The 23770-nt window shown below is 38.3% G+C and overlaps 1 protein-coding gene across 1 annotated transcript in view; it reads right to left on the bottom strand.

The window, feature by feature from the left end:
- Positions 1-23770, bottom strand: part of jakmip3 (Janus kinase and microtubule interacting protein 3) — a 179795-nt gene that overhangs the window by 81349 nt on the left and 74676 nt on the right. The window contains exons 3-4 of the mRNA XM_048608918.1: positions 3220-3447; positions 1525-1644 (exon numbers count right to left, since the gene is read on the bottom strand). Of these exons, the coding sequence (XP_048464875.1) occupies positions 1525-1644; positions 3220-3447 (348 nt within the window). The remainder of the gene's footprint in view (positions 1-1524; positions 1645-3219; positions 3448-23770) is intronic.

The raw sequence follows: 23770 nt of genomic DNA on the forward strand, positions 1-23770 counted from the left end.
TGTCTCGGATTCTCCAGCATCTGCAGTTCCTACTATCTCTGAATAGCAGTGTTGTCAGCTGTGACTCAATTGAACTCATCTCTAGGCTTTGAAGGCAAAGCCTTGGGTTCAAGTCCCACTCCTGGGTTTGAGCACACACTTACCAAGTCTGACACTCCATGTGGTATTAAGGGAGCTCTGCAATACCATCCTGCAGCTGAGGTGTTACGCTGAGGCCCCATCTAGCAGGCGGATGTAAAAGATCTCCTGGTACTATTTTAAAGAAGAGCAAGTAAACTGTATCCTGTGTCCTGACCAATATCTATCCTTCAATTGACACCACAAATAAAACATTGTATGATCATGAACACAATGTTAACTACATTCATAATTTTTAAAAGTATTGGTGGTCTGTGATGTTGGTGCAACCAAAGTAGAAATATTTAATAACTCTTAATGATTTATAATTCAGTGGGAACAAAATGAAAGGTGATGAAGATTGGGTTGGATACCTGGTGTAAAATTTAGTATTTGATCTGTTCTTAATTCTTCTGATATCTCTGGCTTCCCTCCTCCCATTGTCACGATGGGTCCTACATGGTGTCTCCAATTACATCACTCCAGATCTTTGCAGTTCCCCAACTCTTATCGTCTCCAGACTCCCATCACAACCCAAATGCCTGATAGCTCTAGTCTCCCCCATCAATGGCCTAAGCTGTTCCACACGGTCTGTGTCCCTTCCCTCTATTGATTCCACCCGGACACCCACAATGTCTCCCTCCTTTCTTCCTCGCTGTTCTTCAGCTGGATCCAGAGAGCATCTCAATCTGGTTGCAGCCAGGCAAAAGAAGTTCAATAATGAAAATTAGTTCTTGTCAATCTGAGGGAAACTCATTCTTCCACAGTACGTGATCACACAACCTTCTTCCTCACTTCCTTGTAAACATGTTTCCAAGAGTAAAGGATATGATTAAAAAAACTGCACTTACGCTTTCTGGTTAGAAAACATGCTGAAGATCCAATAGTAAAGGGTCGATATATTGTCGCTATTTCTCCATCCATCTGAACCTAGCCATGTTAGCGGACCTAACAGTCTGAATAACTTTTCTCAATTGAAGATTTTTTGGCTCAGAAGTGTAATGTTAACAAATACTATATCCTCATATCCAGTAATTTTCACATGTCTCACCTAAAGAGTCAAATTTCATCTGTTAAAAGTTTTCATGAAAAAGTTGTCGTGAGTACAAAATTTCCTATTTATTACTGACTAATATTATAGGCAAAGTTAAGAATAGGAAAAATTTCAAAACTCTGACTTGTTGATGTGGAGTTTCAGAAGAATTGTCTCACTTTGATTGCCTAATGCTGACTTTACAAATTACATCCCAGCTGATCTAAGATTGTATTATCTTGGTGTAAAAATTGTTCTGACAGGAAGAAAAAATGCCACTGATGCAACAATGTGATTTCTATAGGTCTGATGGCAATAGTTCACCAAATGCCAGGAAAGATAGTTCAATAATCAATGTAATCATAAGTACTTACAAGTTCATTTCTTTCTTCAGACAGCAGAGCATTCCGGTCTTCTAATTTTCTGATGATTGCACTTAATTCAGCAATTTTAAGTTGGAATCGCCGAGTATCCCTTTCGTCCAGCTGCTGTTCCTGAAACATAGATCAACTGCAAATAACTGAGCATTAACAATAACCACACGTGTCTGACTGACCACAGCCAAAGAGACTGAAGGCTTTGTCACAGCTATTCAATTAGAAGCAGACTTTTTTTTGTGCCTACACATTAAAATGTAAACTATGCCCTTATATGATGGGGTGAACATTCAAGCAAATCAGCTCAGGCCTAATGAAAGAAATAACAAATGACATACAGAAAAACAATACAGGAAATGCAGTGAAATCATACTCTTGATATTGACACTCCAATTTTTGAGTGATTTTCAAAGGTATAATGCTACCTCAAGACATTTTTGTTCATTTAAGTGAAATGTAAAACACGATACTTCACATGTATTATGACAGTTGAAAAATACAATTGTGCTATTACAGAAAGGGACAATGTGGTTGATAGTAGCTGCAGGTAGTGACAGTGGGTGGGCTGAGAAAGTGTTGGAATGCACATTAATATTTTAATACATCAGATATGATGGCATTTAATCAAATATTGCAAGAAATTATTTACATAGGAAGCCCCAATTAGTCATTCTTTTCTTTGTTTAGTGGAATCAAAAATGACAGTGTAGCAGATAGCATTTCAAACAGGTTCATCTTCTGCCAATTATTTCCCATATCATTATTTGTTATACACTGCAGCACACTTAAAAAAGCAAAAAGCTGTTGACAGCATGCAGATGGATGATCTTCTGAGCTTGTAATCCTTAAACCCTAGTTAACATGTGCACTGATTCCTCATTCAATAGGTGCAGGAGAGGCTTTGCATCATATCACTATATACCGTGCTTAGATATATATTTCCATTCCATGTGCTAAGAAAACTAAGAACCAGTGGAAAAAGAATCTTGATGAGAGTCAACAATGGCAAAAGAAAGTTAAAACATGTTTACAGACATGCGCGTTTGTCTTAAAATTAAGCAGCAGTTTCTATCATTAGCAAATTAAGATCAAAGCATTAGAGTGGCATAGTTACATAGGATGGTGGTTGAAAGCATTGCCTTTGTCACTACAGTGTTACTAACTACACAGTGTCGGTGTCCTATGTAGGACTGCATATTCCTAATTATTGTACGATACCAGAATGTGAGAGATATTCAAGCAAGACCAAGGCTGGGGGAATGTGTGACTCGTGTCAAGTTTAATAAACTATACTCAATGCCTACTTTCTGGAAATGCTTAAATGCAAATTAAACTCAAAGAGCAATTGCTGGTCTTATTTTAATTTTTTAAATTTATTTATGAAATAATACTTCAAAACACTGCTATTGGTTGGTTATAGAAGAACAAGCAGACTGCACCACAATTAAATCTGTGTCCTCAAATAGATCAAAATTTAAAAAAGTATTAGACTAAAGCACTAATTCTACTTCAATAGTGCCAAATATTTGGCGTCAATGTAAAGAATTTAAAAAATTATTTGAGGAATGATGTAATGTGATAATATTGCTCAAGTATTAACAAGAAAGCAGCAGGTATTAATATGCCCCTCATCAAGATTTTGTTACAGAATGTGTTGAATAGGGCAGTTATAGACCATGTGAAAGTGCTTACAGGGATTCCTGAATGATCTGAGGCGTCTCCTGCACCACTTGCGCAAGGAAGTTCCCTTTTCGGGCTACTCAGATGTCGTTTTTCCCATGCTTCAGCCTCTTTGACCTGGGTAAGTTGTTCATCTAAAGCCTCTTTTTGGAGCTGGAGTCTCTGAGCATGCCCAGCCTGAGCCCCCAGCTCTTTTTCCAGCACGTAGACTGCTCTGTCTTTAAATTTTATCTCATCCATCTACAATGAGAACAAAACACAATCACACATGCATGCATTTTATTTCATCTGTAGCCACTAGACAATTCGTCTGTAAAGCTAAAACTTAAGCGAGAGAAAAGTGACTGGTATTTACTGATTCTTGAAACCAAGTAAGTAATCTTATATTAAAACATTCTGAGTGTAACATTCTCTCATTATTTGTAAGCCAGTTTAGTCAACCCCGGTTGTTTATTTCTGCAAATTCAGTTAGTAATTCTATCATCACAGAAGAGGTTTGGATGAAAACAATCCCTTTAGTCCAACTGGTCTCATCCTTCCAAAATAACAGGCCCATAAGCTTATACGTAGATTTTTAGAAAATAATTTTGACCATCATTTCAAATGTTTTATGGAATTCAAAACTGAACCTTGTAACTTATTCATAAATCTCACCAACAATATATTTTTTGGAAGAAAGTATAATGCCTGTAACCAATAACCTTAATTAAACTAGATCTTTATTAAAAGATATTCTGAGGAAAGGCAATCAACCAAATCTGACTAGATCCTTTACATTTTGAAGTAAGACATATTTTCAATCTGCAAAGGAAGAAGGCAATGTATGAGATCCATTCTTTTTTGACTGCATTATATGGCTTTTTTTCAATTAGCTCAGAACAACTGAAGGGTTTGGTTACATCTCATCATGCTGAGAGTGAATTGATTGCTCCTGATTTTATTTTTTCAAAACTGATGATTGTTTCCGTCAATTATGGTATGCTTGAAGCCCTGGATATATGAATTGCTGGTCCTTATCCTAACCTCAAAAGAAAGTCCTTGTAGCAGCTGTCATGCTTGTCTTCCTCAGCGAATATCTTTTTTGATATAGCTGAAGAATTCATGTAGAACATTTTGAGAAGTGCCTGTCATTTTCACATCCAAGTTCAGTATTGTGAATCGGAGTTACTCATCACCTTATGAGTCCTAGTGTGAAGCGACTTAACCATATACTGCACTCAGCCATGAAGTGAGCAACCGGGCCATATTGACTTCAAGCCAACAATCTCTTCGCTTTAGATATCAGATCCATGTAGACATCCATCATTATGTTTACAGGCCTCCTATTTGCCTGGTAGAGGATACATTTTTCCTTGCCAGTTCCACATCCCACTTAAATGCAACACACTGCTTGGGCTAGTTTGGCAAGAGCTGTAGCAAATAAAATATTGCGACTTCTCAATCGTTTCTCATCTAGAGCCATCTTACTCATTGTTCAATGAGTAACATTGCAGGTTATCATTAAGAAAGTGGAAAAACCTTAAGATCCATTGTTGGGTCCAGACTCCAGATCTCATTAACAATGCAGCTGGCTGGTCAATCATCAACAATGTATTCGAATACTCCAGACCTAGCTAGCTCATTGGTAAAAACCAAAAGGATGCTGTAAATCAGGAACAAAAACAAAGTGGCTGGAAAAGCTCAGCACGTCTGGCAGCATCTGTGAAAGAGAAAACAGAGTTAACGTTTCGGGTTCTGAGGAAGGGTCAACTGACCCGAAACGTTAACTGTTTTCTCCTTCACAGATGCTGCAAGACCTGCTGAGCTTTTCCAGCAACTTTGTTTTTGTAGTTCATTGGTAAGCTTGTCACAGGGTACTCTGGCATATGGCCAATTAATACCTTAACTCTACTAAATATTCCATCGAGGCAAATACTCACTAGATGTTGTTTGACACCTTATGAGAGCTGGTTGGGATCCTTGCTAGACAGACTGCAGATATGAAAATCACTTGACAAGGGCATGATAAGCAACCCAACATAAATGTGCAAGTGTATTCTGCCATCATTCCAGTTACACAATAGACACCTTTCATTTTGAATATTTGCACGTTCCAATAATTGCAAGCGTGGAGCTTCAGAACTGTCTGCTTCATGGTAGGTGAAAGGTCCTGAATAATTGTGATATTTGTCACTTACTCAACCTCACAGAATTATTACATTGCAGGAGGTGGCTATTTGGTCCATTATATATGCACCAGCTTTCCAAACGAGCAACTCACTTTATGCTATTTTCCCACACTCACCCTGCAACCCTGCATATTGTTCCTTTCAGATAATAGATGAATTCTCCTTTGAATACTTCAATTAAATCCACCTCCACCATACTCTCAGGCAATAGACTCCACACTGTAACCATTTACTATCCAAAAAAGCTTTTTTTCTCACAATACTTTTGCTTCTTTTACCAATTGCTTTAAATCTGTCCCTTCTTGTTCTCAATCCCTTCATCCCTTCTTGATCTCTCGCCCCCCTATCCATTCTGCCTGACCCCTCAGGATTTTGAATACATCAAATCTCCTTTTAGCCTTCTTTTCTCCAAAGAAAATTGTCCTAACTTCTGCAATCTACCTTCATAACTGAAGTTAGTTAATCCTGAACCTATGTTTTTGAATCTATTCTGAATTCTCTATGTTTGCAGATTTCCTACAGGGCAATACCCTGATCTGCACACAATACTCCAGATGAAATTGAACCTGTATTTTATGAAAGTTCAACATAACCTCGATACTCTTGTACTCTATGCCTCTATAGATGTAGGATACTGTATACTTTACTAACTGCAACTTGTCCTGTCATCTTCAATGAGTTATGCACATATACACTCAGGTTCATATGCTCCTACATCCACTTTGAAGTTGTGTACTTTACATTGTTTCTTCATGTTCTTCTTACCAAAATGAATAACTTCATGGTTTTCCACATTAAACTGCATCTCATGTGTCCACCAATTTCACCAAATTGTTTATGTCCTTTTGAAGTTCTGTACCATACTCCTCACAGTTTAAAACACTTTCAAGTTTTGAAAAACTTTGATATAGTGCCTGTACACAAAGATCCAAGTCAGTAATAAATGACTGAAAAAAAGCAAGAGTCCCAAACTGACTGATGGGGAACTCTACTACATACCTTCTTCTAGCCACTAAATATATCCATTAAGCATTTCCCATTATTTCCTGTTAGTCTGCCAACTCTTTATCCATGTTTTTATTGTTCTTCTTATTCCATGAACTATAACTTTGTCTAAATGTCTGTTCTGTGGCACTGCATCAAATGCCAACTGAAAGTCCACGTACACCTCATTGATATGTTTCCCTCATCAACCCTCAGTACCTCTTCAAAGTCTCCAACAAATTAGATAAACAGGATTTTCCCTTAAGAATTTAATGCTGGTTTTATTTAATTAATTCATATTTGCTTAAGTGGCAATCTATTTTTCCTGAATGTTTACATGGGAAGCTTCCAGAGGCATTGATCATAAACTGACAGACAGCTACTAGGTATATCTTTACACCTTTTTTTTAAGACAAAAGGTATAATGTTTGCAATTCTCCAGTCTTTTGCCATCGTACAGCTAATTACTTCTGTAAGTTGTCCTATTTAATGCTAGATCCCTGATTAGATGTACAATAATTATCTGTTTTCAATTCAGTAGTAGGTGCTATGCAAATCCAGTGCGACAGTGACCAAGGTGGGTTAATTCTTCACAATTTATTAAGAGTGTCATTTACGTCCTTGGCCAATATCATAATGGAGCAGGACACATTAGGAAAGAGCTGAGTTAAAAATTAAACCGAACCATGAGTCCTTCTTCAGTAGGTAGCATCCTCGGTTATTCAGAGGCCACTAAACCACTGACCTGATTTTGCTATGAGACAAGTCAAGGAGGCAAGGCAAGGCACCAAGACTACCATAGGTGGAATGGGAATTGAGCCTTGTTGTTAGTCTTCATCTAAACCACATACTAGCTATCTCATTAACTAACTGCATACCTACTCTCTAAGTCATCTTATTAACTTAGTAACGGGTAGCTAACAAGCAATTTTTTTTTTCTTTATTCATTAACAGGATGAGGCCATTACTGGCTAGGCAGCATTTATTGCCCAGAGCGCAGTTCAGAGTCAACCACATTGCTGTGGGTCTGGAGTCACATGTAGGCCAGACCAGGTAAGGATGCCAGTTTCCTTCCCTAAAGGACATTAGTGAACCAGGTGTGCTTTTTCAACAATTGATAATGGATTCATGGTCATCATTAGACCCTTAATTCCAGATGTTTTTATTTTAAATTCAAATTCCAATATCCGCCGTGGCGGGATTCGAACTCAGGTCCCTAGAATGTTATCTGGGTCTCTGGATTAACAATCCAACGATAATACCACTAGGCATTTGCCTCCCTCACTAAGCTAGATTTAAGGGAATAATGTAAGGTTAAATATGAATACGATTAAGTACGAAGCTATACAGTGACATCACATTGTTCCTTGTGTGTTGAAGCAAATCAAAATCAAACAACCAAGACTCTTCTTCGGCAATGGCACAAGAAGTTGTTCCCATGGGAACAGTTAAATTCTGTTTGTTTACTAACTTAGCATTTTGCTTGTCCTTATTATCTAAATATAGTCTTGTGATTTCTCAGCATTTAAGTTGAAAATTATCAGTATACAACTGAACAATAATTGTTTTGTACACTTCCAATAATGTCTTAATTAATTCATGCATTTGCCTTTGGATCAGTTTAGCTTACAACTGTTGATTTTATTAAGGCAAAGTACGTTAATCAACTCAAAAGAATTGACCACACCTATGACTTGATTACTTGTCAGCATTTGTGATGAAAATGGATGTTATTGTACTTGTCAGAAACACGAACCTGAACCTACCGAAAGACCGGAATCTAGGTTATACTTTTACTAGTTTGATAGACATTGGCTCAGGTCAGTTCCTGAATCCCCAGATCACCTCTGTAATTATTTATTGTATTTTTACAATTACTTTTAGATAAAGGTATACCACATTCAAATGTGAAGGAAATCACGGAAAGTCAAATGCTTATTGCTTCTTATTTATCCTGAAGGCCAAAACTTTCAATAACTGTCCTAGTTATTTTGACCGCTTCAACAGTAGCTACAGAGTGGAAATTTCCTTTTAGATACTACAAGGATATGGACTATTTGGGCCAAGTAATCCATATTGTTATTTATCGTGCAAGTACCATTTCTATTCAACATCCTTCTTTTCCCAGGTGAAAGACAAAGTTATGAGAATCAAACAATTTAACTAAAATAATTCTATGTCACTTTTTAAGCAATTCATGTAGTAACAAACAAATATACATTCTAGAAAGAAAGATAGAATGGGTTATGTGTCTACATTGGATTTTCCCTCCTTCTGTAATTATTCCTGAGCACATCAAGAAAAAGGATTGTCATACTTACCTGTCAAGCACTGAGTAAATGGGCTACATTTTCAGTGTGGATGGTTCACAGATGGGCACACCGTGCAAATGGGATGCCTACCCAAAGACAACAGCAGAATATCTGAACTATTTTGGCAGTGAACCCCATTTATTTTTCATTGGTAAGCTACCCGTGAGTTTCCAGCAGTGAAGCAGCCTGCCCAATTGAAGAGCAAAATTTCCACTGAGTTCAGATGTCCGTTCACAGATCGGATATAATTCTTTTCCACCATTACAACAGTGGTCACACTTTCAAAGTGCATCTTTGACTATAAAGTGCTTTGCAATATCCTGAGATTGTGATCAGTGCTGTATAAATGCAAGTCTTTCTTTTCACATTAATCAACACTGCTGCTCGACCGTTTTATGAAAGGGAACACATCACAAGCATGAACGTGATACCAGAAAGCCATCTAGACCTGACTGGGCTGATAGTAACCAAGACACTGTGGTCTGCCATCCAGCCTTCTGAAAACGATATTCCTAAAGTCTGTGTGAAATTCCACCTGGCTTTCATCTGCCCATTCTGCCAGTCCACCTATGTCTTATGGCATCAATTGGTATCATCCTCAGCGTTTGCAATGCCTTCACTTTCTATACTCTAATATCCAAGTCAGCAAATCATCCAATGTATGAACTAAATATTAGTTAAAACCATTTCTTTTTTTTTAAGAAGTGAAACTAGTATGGTCTTTCAAGTAGATTGTTGATCAGGAGCCCTTTTCTTGTCGTTCTTTTTGAGTTGGATGCAAGAAAAGACATAGGATAACATCTAGAAATGATCAATGCAATACTAATATTGTACCTTTCAAATTTATTAAATTCTGTATTTTGTGTAAAGACTCCACAGTATCCCCATCTGGACAATAACTTGAAAATCCCACACCTAAAGAGTTAACAATATTTGTGGGTTCTAGATTCAGAGATTCATGACCCAAATTGTGCACAAGGCCCCACATTTAATGCAAAATGCCTGTGTTGAACACACAGGAAACATCTTCAATAAAATGCCAAAGAGAAGTCAAATAAAAAGACACTAACCATCTTCAATCATATTATTTGCTTTCAGACATATATATTTTGACCTTCACTTAGAAGCATCTTTCATTCATTGTGAATTTCATTTTATATGAATAAATACATAGAGGTTATTTGGTAGGAAGAAAATGCAGTTTATTTATATTACCATGCATTTTATAGCTTTTCAGTGTTGGTATTTTATTGGGGAACCTTCACTTGTATTACTTTTGACTTATTACATCAGTTGGATATTGATAGGGCAAAAACTGTTTTAATGTGCTTTCTAAATCTTTTCATACTGCTTTGTATTCAGTAATAAATCCCAGAGCTTACTTTCTGTGCAATCACAACTATACTTAATTTTATTAATAGAAAACAATTTTTGTAGTTTTTATTAGAAGTGTTATGAGTTTTTTGTCAGTTTAAGACTCTGTTAATAGTGCGCAAAGGTAATGAATTTAAAAATAATTTATTACGGTTTATTAAATAACATTCAAAAAGTCTTCTACAGCAGAAACCGTGTAAAGGAAGATTGCTCTAATGTTTGACGATATTAGTGCAAAGAAATGATTAGACAGATATTGCATTAACCAAAAGACCATGGCATGAATAAACATTTAAGGGCCTCTTTAGGCCACTGTTCTAATTCACTCTGGTCCCAGCAGATACACACAGTGGCAGCCTAACTGATTGGTAAAACAGACCTAGGGGTGAGGGATAGAGGGAGAGGGTCATCCATGATCTGTCTCAATTCCCTTTCAAACATTTACAATGCAATATCTCATAGCACCTTTCTTTGACTTTAGGAGACTCAGAGTCTACTTGTTGTAAACTCAGGAATGACTGTTTCCAAGGTATGAATACATTGCACCTTTTTCTTAGTAAAATAATCATTGTCTAACTGATATTTAACAATCAGACCACTCATGTTTACTGTCAAACAGATTGTGGACAAAATCCAACAGGTTTATTTGAAATCACAAACTTTCAGATCAAATTGTGGATTAAGTCACACAACCTCCATCATTTAAGCTAAATATAAAACTAAAGTCACAAAACAAAATAACCTCAAATATCATAACTGCAAGACACTGGGCAACTTCCCATCTTGTCTGAGCAGGATGAAGTGGTGGAAGATTACATGGCTAGGAGGCTGCCAGATGGGACCGGGTCAGTGATATCTCTTGGAGCCAGGGCGATACCCAAAAAATCCTGCAACTGCGGATCAGATCCACAAGGAAATTAACAAATCATTTTAAGGCTTTATATTTACAAGTTTCTATTGACCCCAAATCATTTTCATGCAATGTTGGCCATGACAGAAAACCCAGAGTGTCTTGCTGCTGAAGCTGACTTCACTTACACACACTATGCGTGTGTGTGTGTGTGTGTGAGAGAGAGAGAAAAAGGATCCTGCCAGCTTTGGGCAGGTATTCTTGCTGCCTGCTCAAGCAAACAGATTAGAATCCTACATGCAATCACTGCACATGAAGGCCGTGGCGATGAATAGAAAAATGTATTTTGTGATCTAATTTTGATTGGATCTATAGGGACAAGATATAACATTGCTAAATCACTGACACTGCCATCAATGTATGGACTGTCACTCAAAAGGTGAATGAAGCTGAAAGGGGAGGCAGTGAATCATAGAATCATACAGTACACAAGAGGTCCTTTGGCCCATTGAGTCTTACTGCCACTACCACCTACACTAATCCTATTTTCCTGCATTAGGACCCTAGTGGGACAGAAAAAGGAGTGGAGAAGGGAGAAGAAAATGGGATGACAAACAGGACGGAGAGCAGAGTGATGATGAGAGCAGAGAATGGGGCAGCAAAGGGATTGGAGAACAGAGTGGCTAGGAAGAGGCAGGAAAACCATGTGTACCACCTCTGGTTCCAGTGGGGTGGATGCACAATTATGACATCAACGATACTAACTTTCAGTTCAAATACATTGGCAGGAGATACACCATAAGATCCCAAGCCACTAGTTCCTTGGATAGTAAGCAACATGTCTCTTATGAATGCTCACCCATCGTACCATGTGTATGTTGAAAGCACTCCTGAACAATTTATTTCAAATGTTACAGCACTGTCATATGCTGAACTTAAGTTTCAATCAGAATTTCTTTCCTGTGCATGGCAAAGCTGATTTCAATCTTAGAGATCAAATCACTCCAAATTTTAAATTGGCTCCCAAGGTTCAAAGATAGGATTGTGTCAATCCTCTAAAGGTAGTGAAGAGAATGCATTTTGCTCTGGGAAATATAGTGAGATTACTGAGTCACTGGAAAATTAAGGGGAGAATTCCATCCTGACTGAATTGTATGTTGGGCAATCGGGGAGAACGTATGCTTTTGTACAGAATAAAAGGGCAACAAAGCAAAAACAACCTGCTGCCATATTCTACTAAGTATTACCTCAATTTGTTAAGTATAATGTATAACGGTAAGTTAAAATTGTGCTTTGTGTTTTAAGTTAGGGAAGACATAGTCATTTTTACAAGTTCATTTATGAGTTTAGGGTTATAGTGCTGAGTAGATAGGAGGACTGTTTTGTTGACATGAATTTTATTGAGATTTCATAACCCTGACTTAAAGAGCAGGGGATTAAAAGTTCAAAGTATTGAAATAATCTACTGTTGTCTAGTAATACAGACAAAGGACAGCAATCCATAAAGAAAGTAACTTTGAGCACAGTGTATCCCAGAGTGTGAGGAGCTGCTTTAAACTAGGTTTGCTGAACTCATGTTTTTACACTGAAATTAAACTAGTCATGAGTTTAATTTGCAATTTGTTTTAGATGACTTGGAGAGGACACCAGATGAAGTGAATAAACATCCAGTGATTGCATGGTGAATTCGCTGAAAGAAATCCTGTTTCACCTGAATCTGAATGCAGAGCTTTTGTGCAGAGATAATGCTAACTCTTCACAGAGACTTTTGGTGTTTGTAATCATGTTGCTAAAGAAAAGGGAGAGTATGAGCCTGCATCCTTTTCTGACATCTATAATTAAATCTTTACAACCTTTTGTCTTGTCTTCTGTAATTTAGTTCATTTCTTGTTTAATAAACATTTTCAAAGTCCACTAATCTTCACAATTAAAATAAAACAAAGTTAGGGTTGAACAAGATAGGTTTCTCTTCTGGATCTGACATATCCAGTATGAACATCAGCTGGGATTATGGCAAACTGTAAATAACTCTGACAAAATAGTTTTAGCCTGTGTGTAAGGGGTTAGCATTTCATTCATTCTCTGGTAAATTGCTAACCACAATTGGGATTAATAATGAAAGCTGGACACATTACTACTTTAAAGGTGAACTATATTACATTACAAGACCAAGTCAGAAGTCACACAACACCAGGTTATAGTCCAACAGGTTTGTTTGAAATCACAAGCTTTCGGGGCACCGTTCCTTCACCTGACAAAGGAGCAGCTCTCCAAAAGCTTGTGATTTCAAATAAACCCGTTGGATTATAACCTGGTGTTGTGTGACTTCTGACTTCGTCCACCCCAGTCCAACATTAACACCTCCACATCATTACAAGATCAGAGAATGCAGTCTGAAACTATTTGTTGGATTTATTTACAATCTATATTGCAAAATTTGCCATTTCACAGGGAAAATAAGAGAAAGTGTTGAAAAAGTCCTGACTATAATAATTCTCATTCAGGATCATTAAGTGTTTTCCAATATCGCCTTTCCCTTCCCTTGTATTATAGACTGATTTACCTTCTTTCATTCCATCTCCATTGGATACCATAGACTTGCTTGGCAAAGACTAAAAGCCTGTCAGAGTCAGGAGAACTTCACCAGCAGAAGAATGCTTTGATCAACATTGTGTCTTATGCCACAAACTACAGAGAAACAACAGTAGATATGAAAAAAAAAGTGGTATCAAGAAATTATTCAAAAATTTAAAAAAGTAAAATTGAATTTCATAAACTTAAAGAAACACATTAGGGATAAAGCTGGTGCTTTGGGTTCAATCCAGAAATTGAGACCAAAATGCACTTAAAGTTGCACAAGGTCTGTTAAGGTCCAAGTTTTTGCTGAAACACTGTGCATGAACACAAACATAAACTTTTCAATTTACAAGTGAAATCAGGCACTGGAATAGAACATAATTGTGTTTTCAAAAATCTTTTCATTAACAAGTATTTAAGAGTGATAACTTGGTATAGTTTTATTAATAGAGCTGAAAATGAATTTATCATTGTGCTAAATATTTAAATAAATGACCAGTCCATTTGTAAAATCACTGAAAATGACACAAAAATTCATACGAAACAATTCAACCACATTGTTGATGTACACTGTCCAGTATCTTTGTAACTTAAATATATTTGGCACAAGTAAACTTATACAATGTGTCTACTAGTGTCTGTGCAGGTAAGAAAAAGAGTGCAATTTGAAGATGTTTACAAAACAAGGACCGTAAGAATACAGGAACATTAGTAGACCATTCAGCCTGTCAAGCCTCTCCCACTATTCAATATGGTCATGGCTGATCCTCCACTTCAACAACTTTTCCCCACATTGAATCCATGCCCTTTTATATCGTTGGTATTTAGAAATCTGTCAATTTCTACTTTGAACATATGCAATGACTGAGTTTTCACAGCCTTCAGGGATAAAGAATTCAAAAGAGTAAGAAAAACATTTCTTCTGATCTCACTCCTAAAAGGCTCTCCTCTTATCGTGAAATTGTGTCCCCTGTTGCTGAGCTCTCTAATCAGAGGTAATATTCTCCCTGAATTTAGAATGTCTATCCCTTTAAATATATCATAAATTTCAATAAGGTCACCTCTCATTTTTGACACTGTAAAGAATACAAGTCCAGTTTCCCCGATTATATTTTATTTGTGCACTTGATGTGGTTTCACTGGCTGGGTTTCGTTTATCCCTGGTAGCCTTTGAAAAGGCGGTGGTGAGTTGCCTTTTTGAGCCACTGCACTCACAACAGGCACACCTATAATGAAAAAAAATTCCAGGACTTTGGCCCAAGGGCCTTGAAATGTTGGTGAAATGTTTCAAGTGAAGATGGCGAGCAGCTTTCAGGGGAACACGCAGGTGGTAGTGTTCCCTTATATATGCTGCCATTGTTCTTCAAGATGGTAAGTGTCATAGGTTTGGAAGGTGCTGTCTACATGTCTTTATAGAGTAGCACCACCAACCCAGCAGCAAGTGTGGTGAACTTCTGTCGCATTTACCCAATGGCAATAATATCTTTCCAAAGGTAAATGGGACCAAAAATGCACACAATATTCCAGATGTGGTCTAACCAAGGTTCTATACAATTGAACCAAGACTTGGCTACTCCTGTACTCAAATCCACCTGTGACAAAGGCTAACAGTCTGCTGTACCTGCATGCTAGCCTTCAATGAGTTATTGACAAGAACATCCAGGTCCCTTTGTACATTTACATATTCTCGCTTCTTATGATTTAAGAAATAATCTGCACTTTCGTTCTTCCTTCCAAAGTGGATAACCTCACATTTTCCACATGTCTTGCTCACTCATTATGATTTTCGATGTTCCTGTGTGCAACTCTATGTGTTCCTGTTAACCTTTTGAGAAATGTGGACACACATTCTAACAATGAAGAATCATTTTTCTAGCTAAATAATTTATTTCTAATCAGTTCTAACGGTCCTCTTACCTCATGGCCATAAACTAATTCAAATGGACTGGAGCCAGTAGATCCATTTGGAGAATCTCTGGTGCAAATAAGAGAAAAATCTAATCCTGTTACCCAATCCTTTGGACACTCATAACAACTATCCTAATGCCTCCACATCTGCATTGAGTGCTGCATTGGGTGCACAGAGCTTTAAGTGGAAGTTTGGTGAGTAAGGGAGTCCAATGGGGAGGGGAAGGAGGTGCTTCTTTTTCCTTCCACCTTCACAGCTTCCAGTAATTGACACTAACATTAGTGCATGGCTAGAAACTGATCGGTAAATAACTGTTGAGTTATTCTACTTATTCTAATTGTAATTATTAAAATTACAGTTGGCAGGCCAGCACAGCCAAGTGAAATGTACATTCGGTGGGATGTGGGAAGTCATAGATGCACCATGCATCCCAGATGGACATATGGAGAGCAAGCAAGGAACCCATATCACCTTTCATCAGGGAGGCCCAGTAGGCCATCAAACAGCTGAGAAGTCGCTGGTGACCCATCCTCTGGAATCAAGGTGAAAGAGTCGAATGCCAAGAGCTACTGGTATTAGGCTCAGCATCATCAATGGGGACACTCAGGCTGCTGTTGGGCTAACAGGCATTGGAGTGCCAGAACTGCCAAGCAACCATGGCCACAGGCATGGTGGGGTGGGAGTTAATGTTGGTTTAATGGAGAAATGGTCACAGGGACCTAGGGGCTAGTGTGTAGATGACAAAGTTCTCAGTTGTTCTCCTTTCCAAATACCCCTTTGATTGAGCAATGAAGCCTAATCCCTGCAACTACAACGTGCCCATATAGCGACAGGATCATCTGCAACTGGGTTAATACCACAAGCAATGTGACCAGACCCTTAAGCAGTTATTCATTACTCACGGGTGCAATTAGTGCTGGGGAGGGAAGGTGGACTATGGCCTTTTTAGAACTTCAGCAGAGGTGGAGGGCTGTGGGGTTCAGGTATGCTACCATTCTGACTAATCACATTGGCTTCCTGTCTCCAAGCTCATCACCCGTGCAAGCAGAAAATTCCATTCATTAACTCTGTTTCTCTCACAGATGCTGCCAGAACTATACACAGCCACTTTCTAATTATAACATCAGAAAATGCTAGAAGTCCTTAGCTACTCTGGCAGCATCTCCGTTAACTCTGTTTCTCTCATGACAGATGCTGCTAGAACTGTTGAGGACTTCTAGAATTTTCTGATGTTATAATTAGAAAGTAGTTTTGTATAGTTTTGGTTATTTAGAATCTAGTTATTAAAGGATAAACTAGACACTCTACTAAAAATGCACTTTTTGTGATTAAACCCACTTATCAGCTGTATTAAATCCTCAAACTGATTACCTGTTTTTTTGAAAAATATCAAAGAATACTTCTTTTAGCAAAACCTCTTTTAAAATAATTACGTTCTAAAATGCTGTCTAATTCTGCTGATTCAAGGCAGATTTTATATGAGAAAATGATAATTAAATGCGTTTGAGTGAAAACTTAGAAAGATCACTTCTCAAAGTGAGTACAATTTTGAATGCAATTTATCCCAGATTTAGGTTGTACTCCAGGCAGAAACCAACTCCTCCCTATTTTACCACTATATAAACACTATTCTACACAGTGGGTTGTGGAGTACTTTTACTTGGATGTTCATTAATCTCCTTTAAAAAGAAGACATAAACTACATCTGCATCTCCAACCCTAAAGTCTTGCAGGTCCGGTATTCCAGAATGGAAGTACAAATAAAAATCTTAATAAACTTGTTTAGATGTAATAATTGTTCAAATGCATAGATTTTCATTTCAATAGTGAATGCTGTTTGAAAGGTTATCCTCCCCATTGATTTCTGTTCAGTAAAACAGTGTTTTCCTCTATATTTGTGTACATGGACAGTATGCCTCAGTATGAGCACTTCCTGATTTGCATTCAGTTGACATAACATCAAAATAGTATCTGCCTTTACAATCAAAGATCAGGAGATTTGCTTAAATACATACTTAATTTAAAGGTCAAGCAGAAATTCAAAATGTTTTATAAAAGCATTCAAATTACCTTTAAGAAATTTTTGTCATCTTTCATTACCTGACCCACAAAACTATATCACTGGATTGACAAAACAGTCTGAAAGCTTCTCGTCAATAACTTGACTTCAAGGTCAATCTACAAACTCTCCTACAGACACGTTATATAAGTTGCAAAGATTTAAAAAGGATTTATACCTCTGCCTCCTTTCATATTTGCTTTTACAAATGCCTTTGTAAGTAGCAATTCAAAATCCAACCACAGTGCCAATGAACCATTGTGGTCTTCCTGTCCTCTGCAGGTGTGCCAGCTTCTTTGCCTTTTGGAAATTTGACCAATCACCTTAATTTCACAGAATCTTACGACTCAAAGATATTATTCAGCTCATTGCGTCTGTGCCAGTTCTTTGAATGAGCTATCCAATTAGTTACACTGCATTGAACTTTCTTCATAGCCCTGCACATTCTTTTGTTCCAGTATACATCTAATTCCCTTTTGAGCCTTGCCTTACTTTCAAATCTGTTTCCACAACCCTTGCAGGTAATACATTCCAAATGAATGTATCCAGTTCTGGTCGCCAGTTGTAGGAAGGATATTATTAAGCTGGAGATGGTTCAGAAGAGATTTACCAGGATGTTGCCAGGTAATGGAGCTTTGAGTTATGAAAGGCTGGATAGACTGGGACTTATTTAACTGAAGCATAGGAAGTTGAGAGGCAACGTTATAGAAGTTTATAAAATAATGAAAGGTATAGATAGAGTTAATGGTATTTGGCTTTTCCCTAGGATGGGGGATTTCAAGACTAGGGGGCACATTCTTAAGGTGAGAGGGGAGAGATTTAAAAAAGACATGAGGGGCAATTTTTTTTTTACACAGAGGTGGTTCCCATGTGGAATAAACTTCCTGAGGAAGTAGCAGATGTGGGTACAATTACAACATTTAAAAGACATTGGGATAAGTACATGAATAGGAAAGATTTGGAGGGATGTGGGGCAGGAGCAGGCAGGTGGGACAAATTTAGTTTGGGATTATGTTCGGCATGGACTGATTGGATTGAAAGGTCTGTTTCTGTGATATCTGACTATGACTCTATGAAAACAACACGTGGCATAAAAATGTTTCTTCATCTACCCAGTTTCTTTGGCAATTATTTTAGATTGTGTCGTCTGTTTTCTACCCTTCCTTGTTTTTGTCCTTTAAGCCTGTTTACAAACATTTGATGATTTCTGTAACATTTTCCAAAAAGCATTAAGAAAGACAAAGCCATTAACCTATTCATACATAAACTACTTTTCAATCTCAACTGGTTGAAACACCGACCTTGCTTGTGCAACATCAGTTTGCAGATGACAATGTCATCTCTGCTCTTAGAAGAGAATCTTCAAGCCTTGCTTAAAGCCTTCACAGAAGCATGCTGAAGAATTGGCCTCAGCCTCAAACTCAAAACGACTCAAATCCTTGACCAACCCATCCTAAATCATGTCCCGGTTCATCCCTCCATTAAGATCAACAGAGAAATCTTGCCAAATGTAGAACATTTCCCTTATCTAAGAGGGTACCTCTCATCTAAGGCTGACATCGATGCAGAAAATCAATGACCATGATATCCGTGCAGATACTAAAATCCTTCTCTATAAGGCAGTCATCTTTCCAACTCTTCTATATGGCTCTGCAACTTGGACTACAAATAGACGACACCATAATACCCTTGAGAAGTACCATCAATACTATTCGGGGTGGATTGTCCGCAAAAGTTGGGAGGACAAGCATACTAACATCATTGTCCTTGAAGCAGCTCATAGCACCTGCTTCGAGGCCAAGATCATCCAAAACTGACTCTGCTGGCCTGGCCAGGTGTTTAGGATGCCTGCATTCCGACTACCAAAGCAACTATTCTTGGTCCATCTGATGGATGTGGAGCAGCATGGTGGCTTAGTGGTTATCACTACAGCCTCACAACGCCAAGGACCCAAGCTCGATTCTACCCTCGGGCAACTGTCTATGTGGAGTTTGCACATTCTCCCAGTGTCTGCATGGGTTTCCTCCAGGTGCTCTGGTTTCCTCTCATTGTCCAAAGATGTGCAGGTTAGATAGATTAGCCATGCTGATTTGCCCATACTGTCTAGGGATGTGCAAGTTAAGTGGATTGGCCATGGGAAATGCAGGGTTACAGGGATAGGGCAGGGGGTGGGTCTGAGTGGGATGCTCTTCAGAGGGTCAGTGTAGTCCTGATGGGCCGAATGGCCTGCTTCCACACTGCAGGGATTCTATTTAGAGGAGGACAAAGGAAGTTTTTTAAAGACTCCCTCAGGAAATGCAACATAGATGTCAACACATGGCAGACCCTCATTCAGAAGAAACTGACTTGATGGAAACTCCTGAATGGGAGTAATAATTCTTTGAGAACACCTGCCAGCAAGAGGAAATACACAAAAGGAATCGTAAAAAGGAATGTCCAAATGATTTCAAGGCCAAGGATCAATTACACTTTCCAGAAACACTTGTCAAATGTGAGGTTGGAAATGTGGCTCTAGGATCAGGCTCATCAGCCACATGAAGACTCACAGAACACATGACCAGTGACATGGAATTCCCTCGGTGCCGAATCATACTTGTTAACCACATCATGATATTGCGTACAATGTAGTGATTATGTTGTGGGGAGGAAGGTGAAATCGTATGAGTGTACAAAACCTAATTTAACTGGTTAAAACTGACATTACAGTGTTATATAACCTTGATTTTTGCAGCCAATGAAGAAGTGATGGTGTTTGCTACTGACCTCGAAAAGAGCAGCCTACAGGTTTAATGATCCCCATGGCATGTATTTCACCTTTCCTGATGTTAATCTCTGGAATGTTAATCAGGAAGATCTCTGCAGCAAAAACGCCGTATAGCCTGACAAAAGCCTGTTTATTTTCCCTCACTATTTGCTGTAAGCTGCCACTTCTAACCAACAAGTCAGAGACTTTTGTAGGTTACGAACAATTGCTCTGTGCTTTCTGCAAGCCAGTAAAAGTATCTGGAGAAGCAAGAAAAGTCAAGAGTTCAATTTCACTCTCACCCTGTCCATAATAATAACTTTTAATGAAACTTCTCAGCTGCTTTATGTAGACTTCAAATAATTTAGGACATCACTTCAATATAATATTGAGGGAATAGTGAAGTGTTGAAAGTAACAGCTTTTGAAGTGGATTGTAAACAGATTGCTTGTTCAGGTGGGGATTAAAATAGCGAAAGGAATTCCCTCAATGTCATGGCTATAGTTAGATACAAGCCACACTTCATTACTTTGCTTTGCAACAAATTTCACCTTGAGCAGAATTTTCTCAGCAAGGGCTAAATCCAAATTCATACCACATGCAAGTTCTGAGCTCACAATGATGAGGAGTAGGACTAGGCATCAAACTTCCCAGAGGCGACGTCTGGTACACTGAGAGATGTGATTGCTGTGGCTGCTTTACTATAAGACTCCTTCCCATGAAATCAGAAATAATTTCCCTTCCCAAGGGCTTTATAATGGGAGGGCTAACCCCTCCGTTGGTGGCAATGGAGTTGAGGTTGGGATTGGGGTTGGGGAGGGCACAGCCTTTGTTACTGGGTGCTCCCTATTTAGGTAACAGTGCTCGGGTTCTGAGGACCCCACCTTCCCCTGGGAAGCCACATGAAGGCTGCCTCTGTAGAGCTGGTGGTTTCCTCACAGAGTGGGCTGGCCATTGGTATTTTGTCCTCAAATTCTCAGTCACCTCCAATCAGCAACCAGCCAAAATCCTTTCAGTGCCAATACTTGTATAGTAGCTCAAAAGTCGGACTGTGTTGGGATGTGATTAGCTATAGCAAAAGACTACCAGAATTATTCTTTATTGATTTAGAGATTTAAAAACAATTAAAATCAAAGTTTATCCATTTGGCAAGGGAAAAAAAAATGCCTGACCATACTTTAATGCTCGAGGTCACCAGTACCTTGTGGAACATCCCGATCACATCATCTGCATCTTTTAAGTAAGGCACTGACGGCGAAGCCTCATACGCTTACGTTATAAGTTGCCACAACCTCACAGTTGGACAACTTTTATTTTCTAAGGATGTCATTGGATCCAAGAAGCTGAATTCTAATCTTAAGAAACAACTGTGTAGCAAACAAGGCACCAACATCTGAACCTCTCAGCATGTTGTTAGTTTGAAGGATGTTGACTAGCATCTGTGCTCATGAGCCGCCTGCTGGTTTAGCTTTTTTTTAAATCGCATAAATATTGAGATCACACGTACAGGATTTTTTGATTCCTTGGATTCACTCCCATTGACTCTCACAGGAAAGGTATTATTAGTGTGGTGTAGGGATAATAGTACCACCCTGAACTGGTATGGAAGAACCTTGCTCAAATTCTGTAGCTTTCTACTGAGGTGTTTAAGCTAAATGTTGCTGGTTTTGTTGATAGATACCTTAAACATCTTCTTGTAATATTACTTAGAATTGGAATCTCTATTAGCAACAAGATCATATTTTCTTTTATAAGATAGCAAGGTGTAGAGCTGGATGAACACAGCAGGCCAAGCAGCATCAGAGAAGCAGGGAAGCTGACGTTTCAGGAGAAGGGTCTAGGCCCAAAACATCAGCTTCCCTGCTCCTCTGATGCTGCTTGGCCTGCTGTGTTCATCTAGCTCTACACCTTGTTATCTCAGATTCTCCAGCATCTGCAGTTCCTACTATCTCATATTTTCTTTTCATAGAATTATTAATGATGAAATGATTTCTCATCAAATATTGTTGGCATGTTTGGCTCCATAATAATCCTTTTATATAATTTGGAAAATATATATTATCTCATAATCTTTGGCAATGAGATCCAATTCTGTTCACTCTTCAACAGAGACATCCCAGACATTTATAATATCTGTTTATCATCATTTGGCTAAAACTTGTCAAAAAGACTATTGGGAAGATAATAATATTCTCAGCTGGCTCCTCTCCTTAAGAGAGGGGTCGAGCAGTTCTTCATATCTGTAAGCATATTTAGGGTCTGTTTCTCTATCTTACGATGAGAGGGGTGATCTGAGAAGTACACCTCATCTAGAATAGTCCCACAAACAGACTAGGATTAAAATTCACTTCATGTGAACTGCTCTGACACAGCTCCTCATCATAGCCATTTATCGCTGTTACCATCAGAATGTAACAACCGAGAAGGTCAATATAAGGGTTTACTCATGTACAGTACATCTGTCAGAAATGATGCGAATTATAATCTGCGATAAAGACAAAGCCCACTGCTTTTGAACAGCGACATTTTCTAAATGACTAACCTGCACTTCTTCTCAGAAGTCATACACTATCAAAGTTTTCAGGTACTTTTGTTCCAAAATGTTCAAGAAAATGTTTCAAGCACAAAGACATAACTGACAAACTATAAAGGAATTTGAATGCCACGTTGGACAATAAAATGTTGTCCAAAATAAAACGTGTAAGGTTAGAAGATACTGCTGATAATATTAATGAATGAACAGTCGGGACTTCAATATGATGTTCCTTTGTGTAAACCACTATCTTCAAATAAATGAAGGGATACTAGGGAAGAGACTCATTAACAGAGTGGTATTATGCATTTATATTTCAAATCACTGAAGCAGGTAATGCTGGAGGCCATTAACTGTAAAGTCTGCACAGCATTCCTTACTGACAGAATTGAACAATCCTGCATGGACTATCTAGGCCACATGAGTAATGGCTCAGTCCTGATGCTTTGCTGAATCGAGTTAAATCTGTACAGTGTCACTTGAACAGCGCTATGCAAATTAATTTCTCCACCATTTTGTGTTATGGTTAATGAAATATTTAAATCTGATCCTCAGATTTGAACAAAAAATGCTGGAAGTACTCAACAGGTCTGTCAATCTTGGTTTACCTCTCCACAGATTCTGCCAGATGTGGTGTGTAGTTCCAGTATTCCCTGTTTTTTTAATTTCAGATTTTCTTCATCTGCAGTATTTTGCTTTTCCTTGGATTTGATCTGAGGAAAAGAGAGTGCTTGAAGATTGAGGCATAAAGCCAGCTTTGGTGGGGCTTGTCTTGCACGGTAATGGTTTATTGAGCAGTAATTTAACTCAATTTGAGCAAAACTATGAAGAAATGGCTTCAAATGTACATCATCCTAACAAGACTCAAATTAATGCTGTGATTGCCACAGTGTGAAGTGAATCATACAACATTCTGCTTTGAATGGAGCAGCATAACTACTTCTGCATGACTGCAGCAACCATTACCAGTGTACTGGAATGTGCTGGAGGAGGAAGAGCTAGTCAAGAGGGATCGTATGTTCACAGTCACTGCGGCTGGACTATCAGGCCTATC

The sequence above is a fragment of the Rhincodon typus genome, chromosome 20 (genome assembly GCF_021869965.1).
Source record: "Rhincodon typus isolate 14 chromosome 20, sRhiTyp1.1, whole genome shotgun sequence".
Classification (NCBI taxonomy): Eukaryota; Metazoa; Chordata; class Chondrichthyes; order Orectolobiformes; family Rhincodontidae; genus Rhincodon; species Rhincodon typus.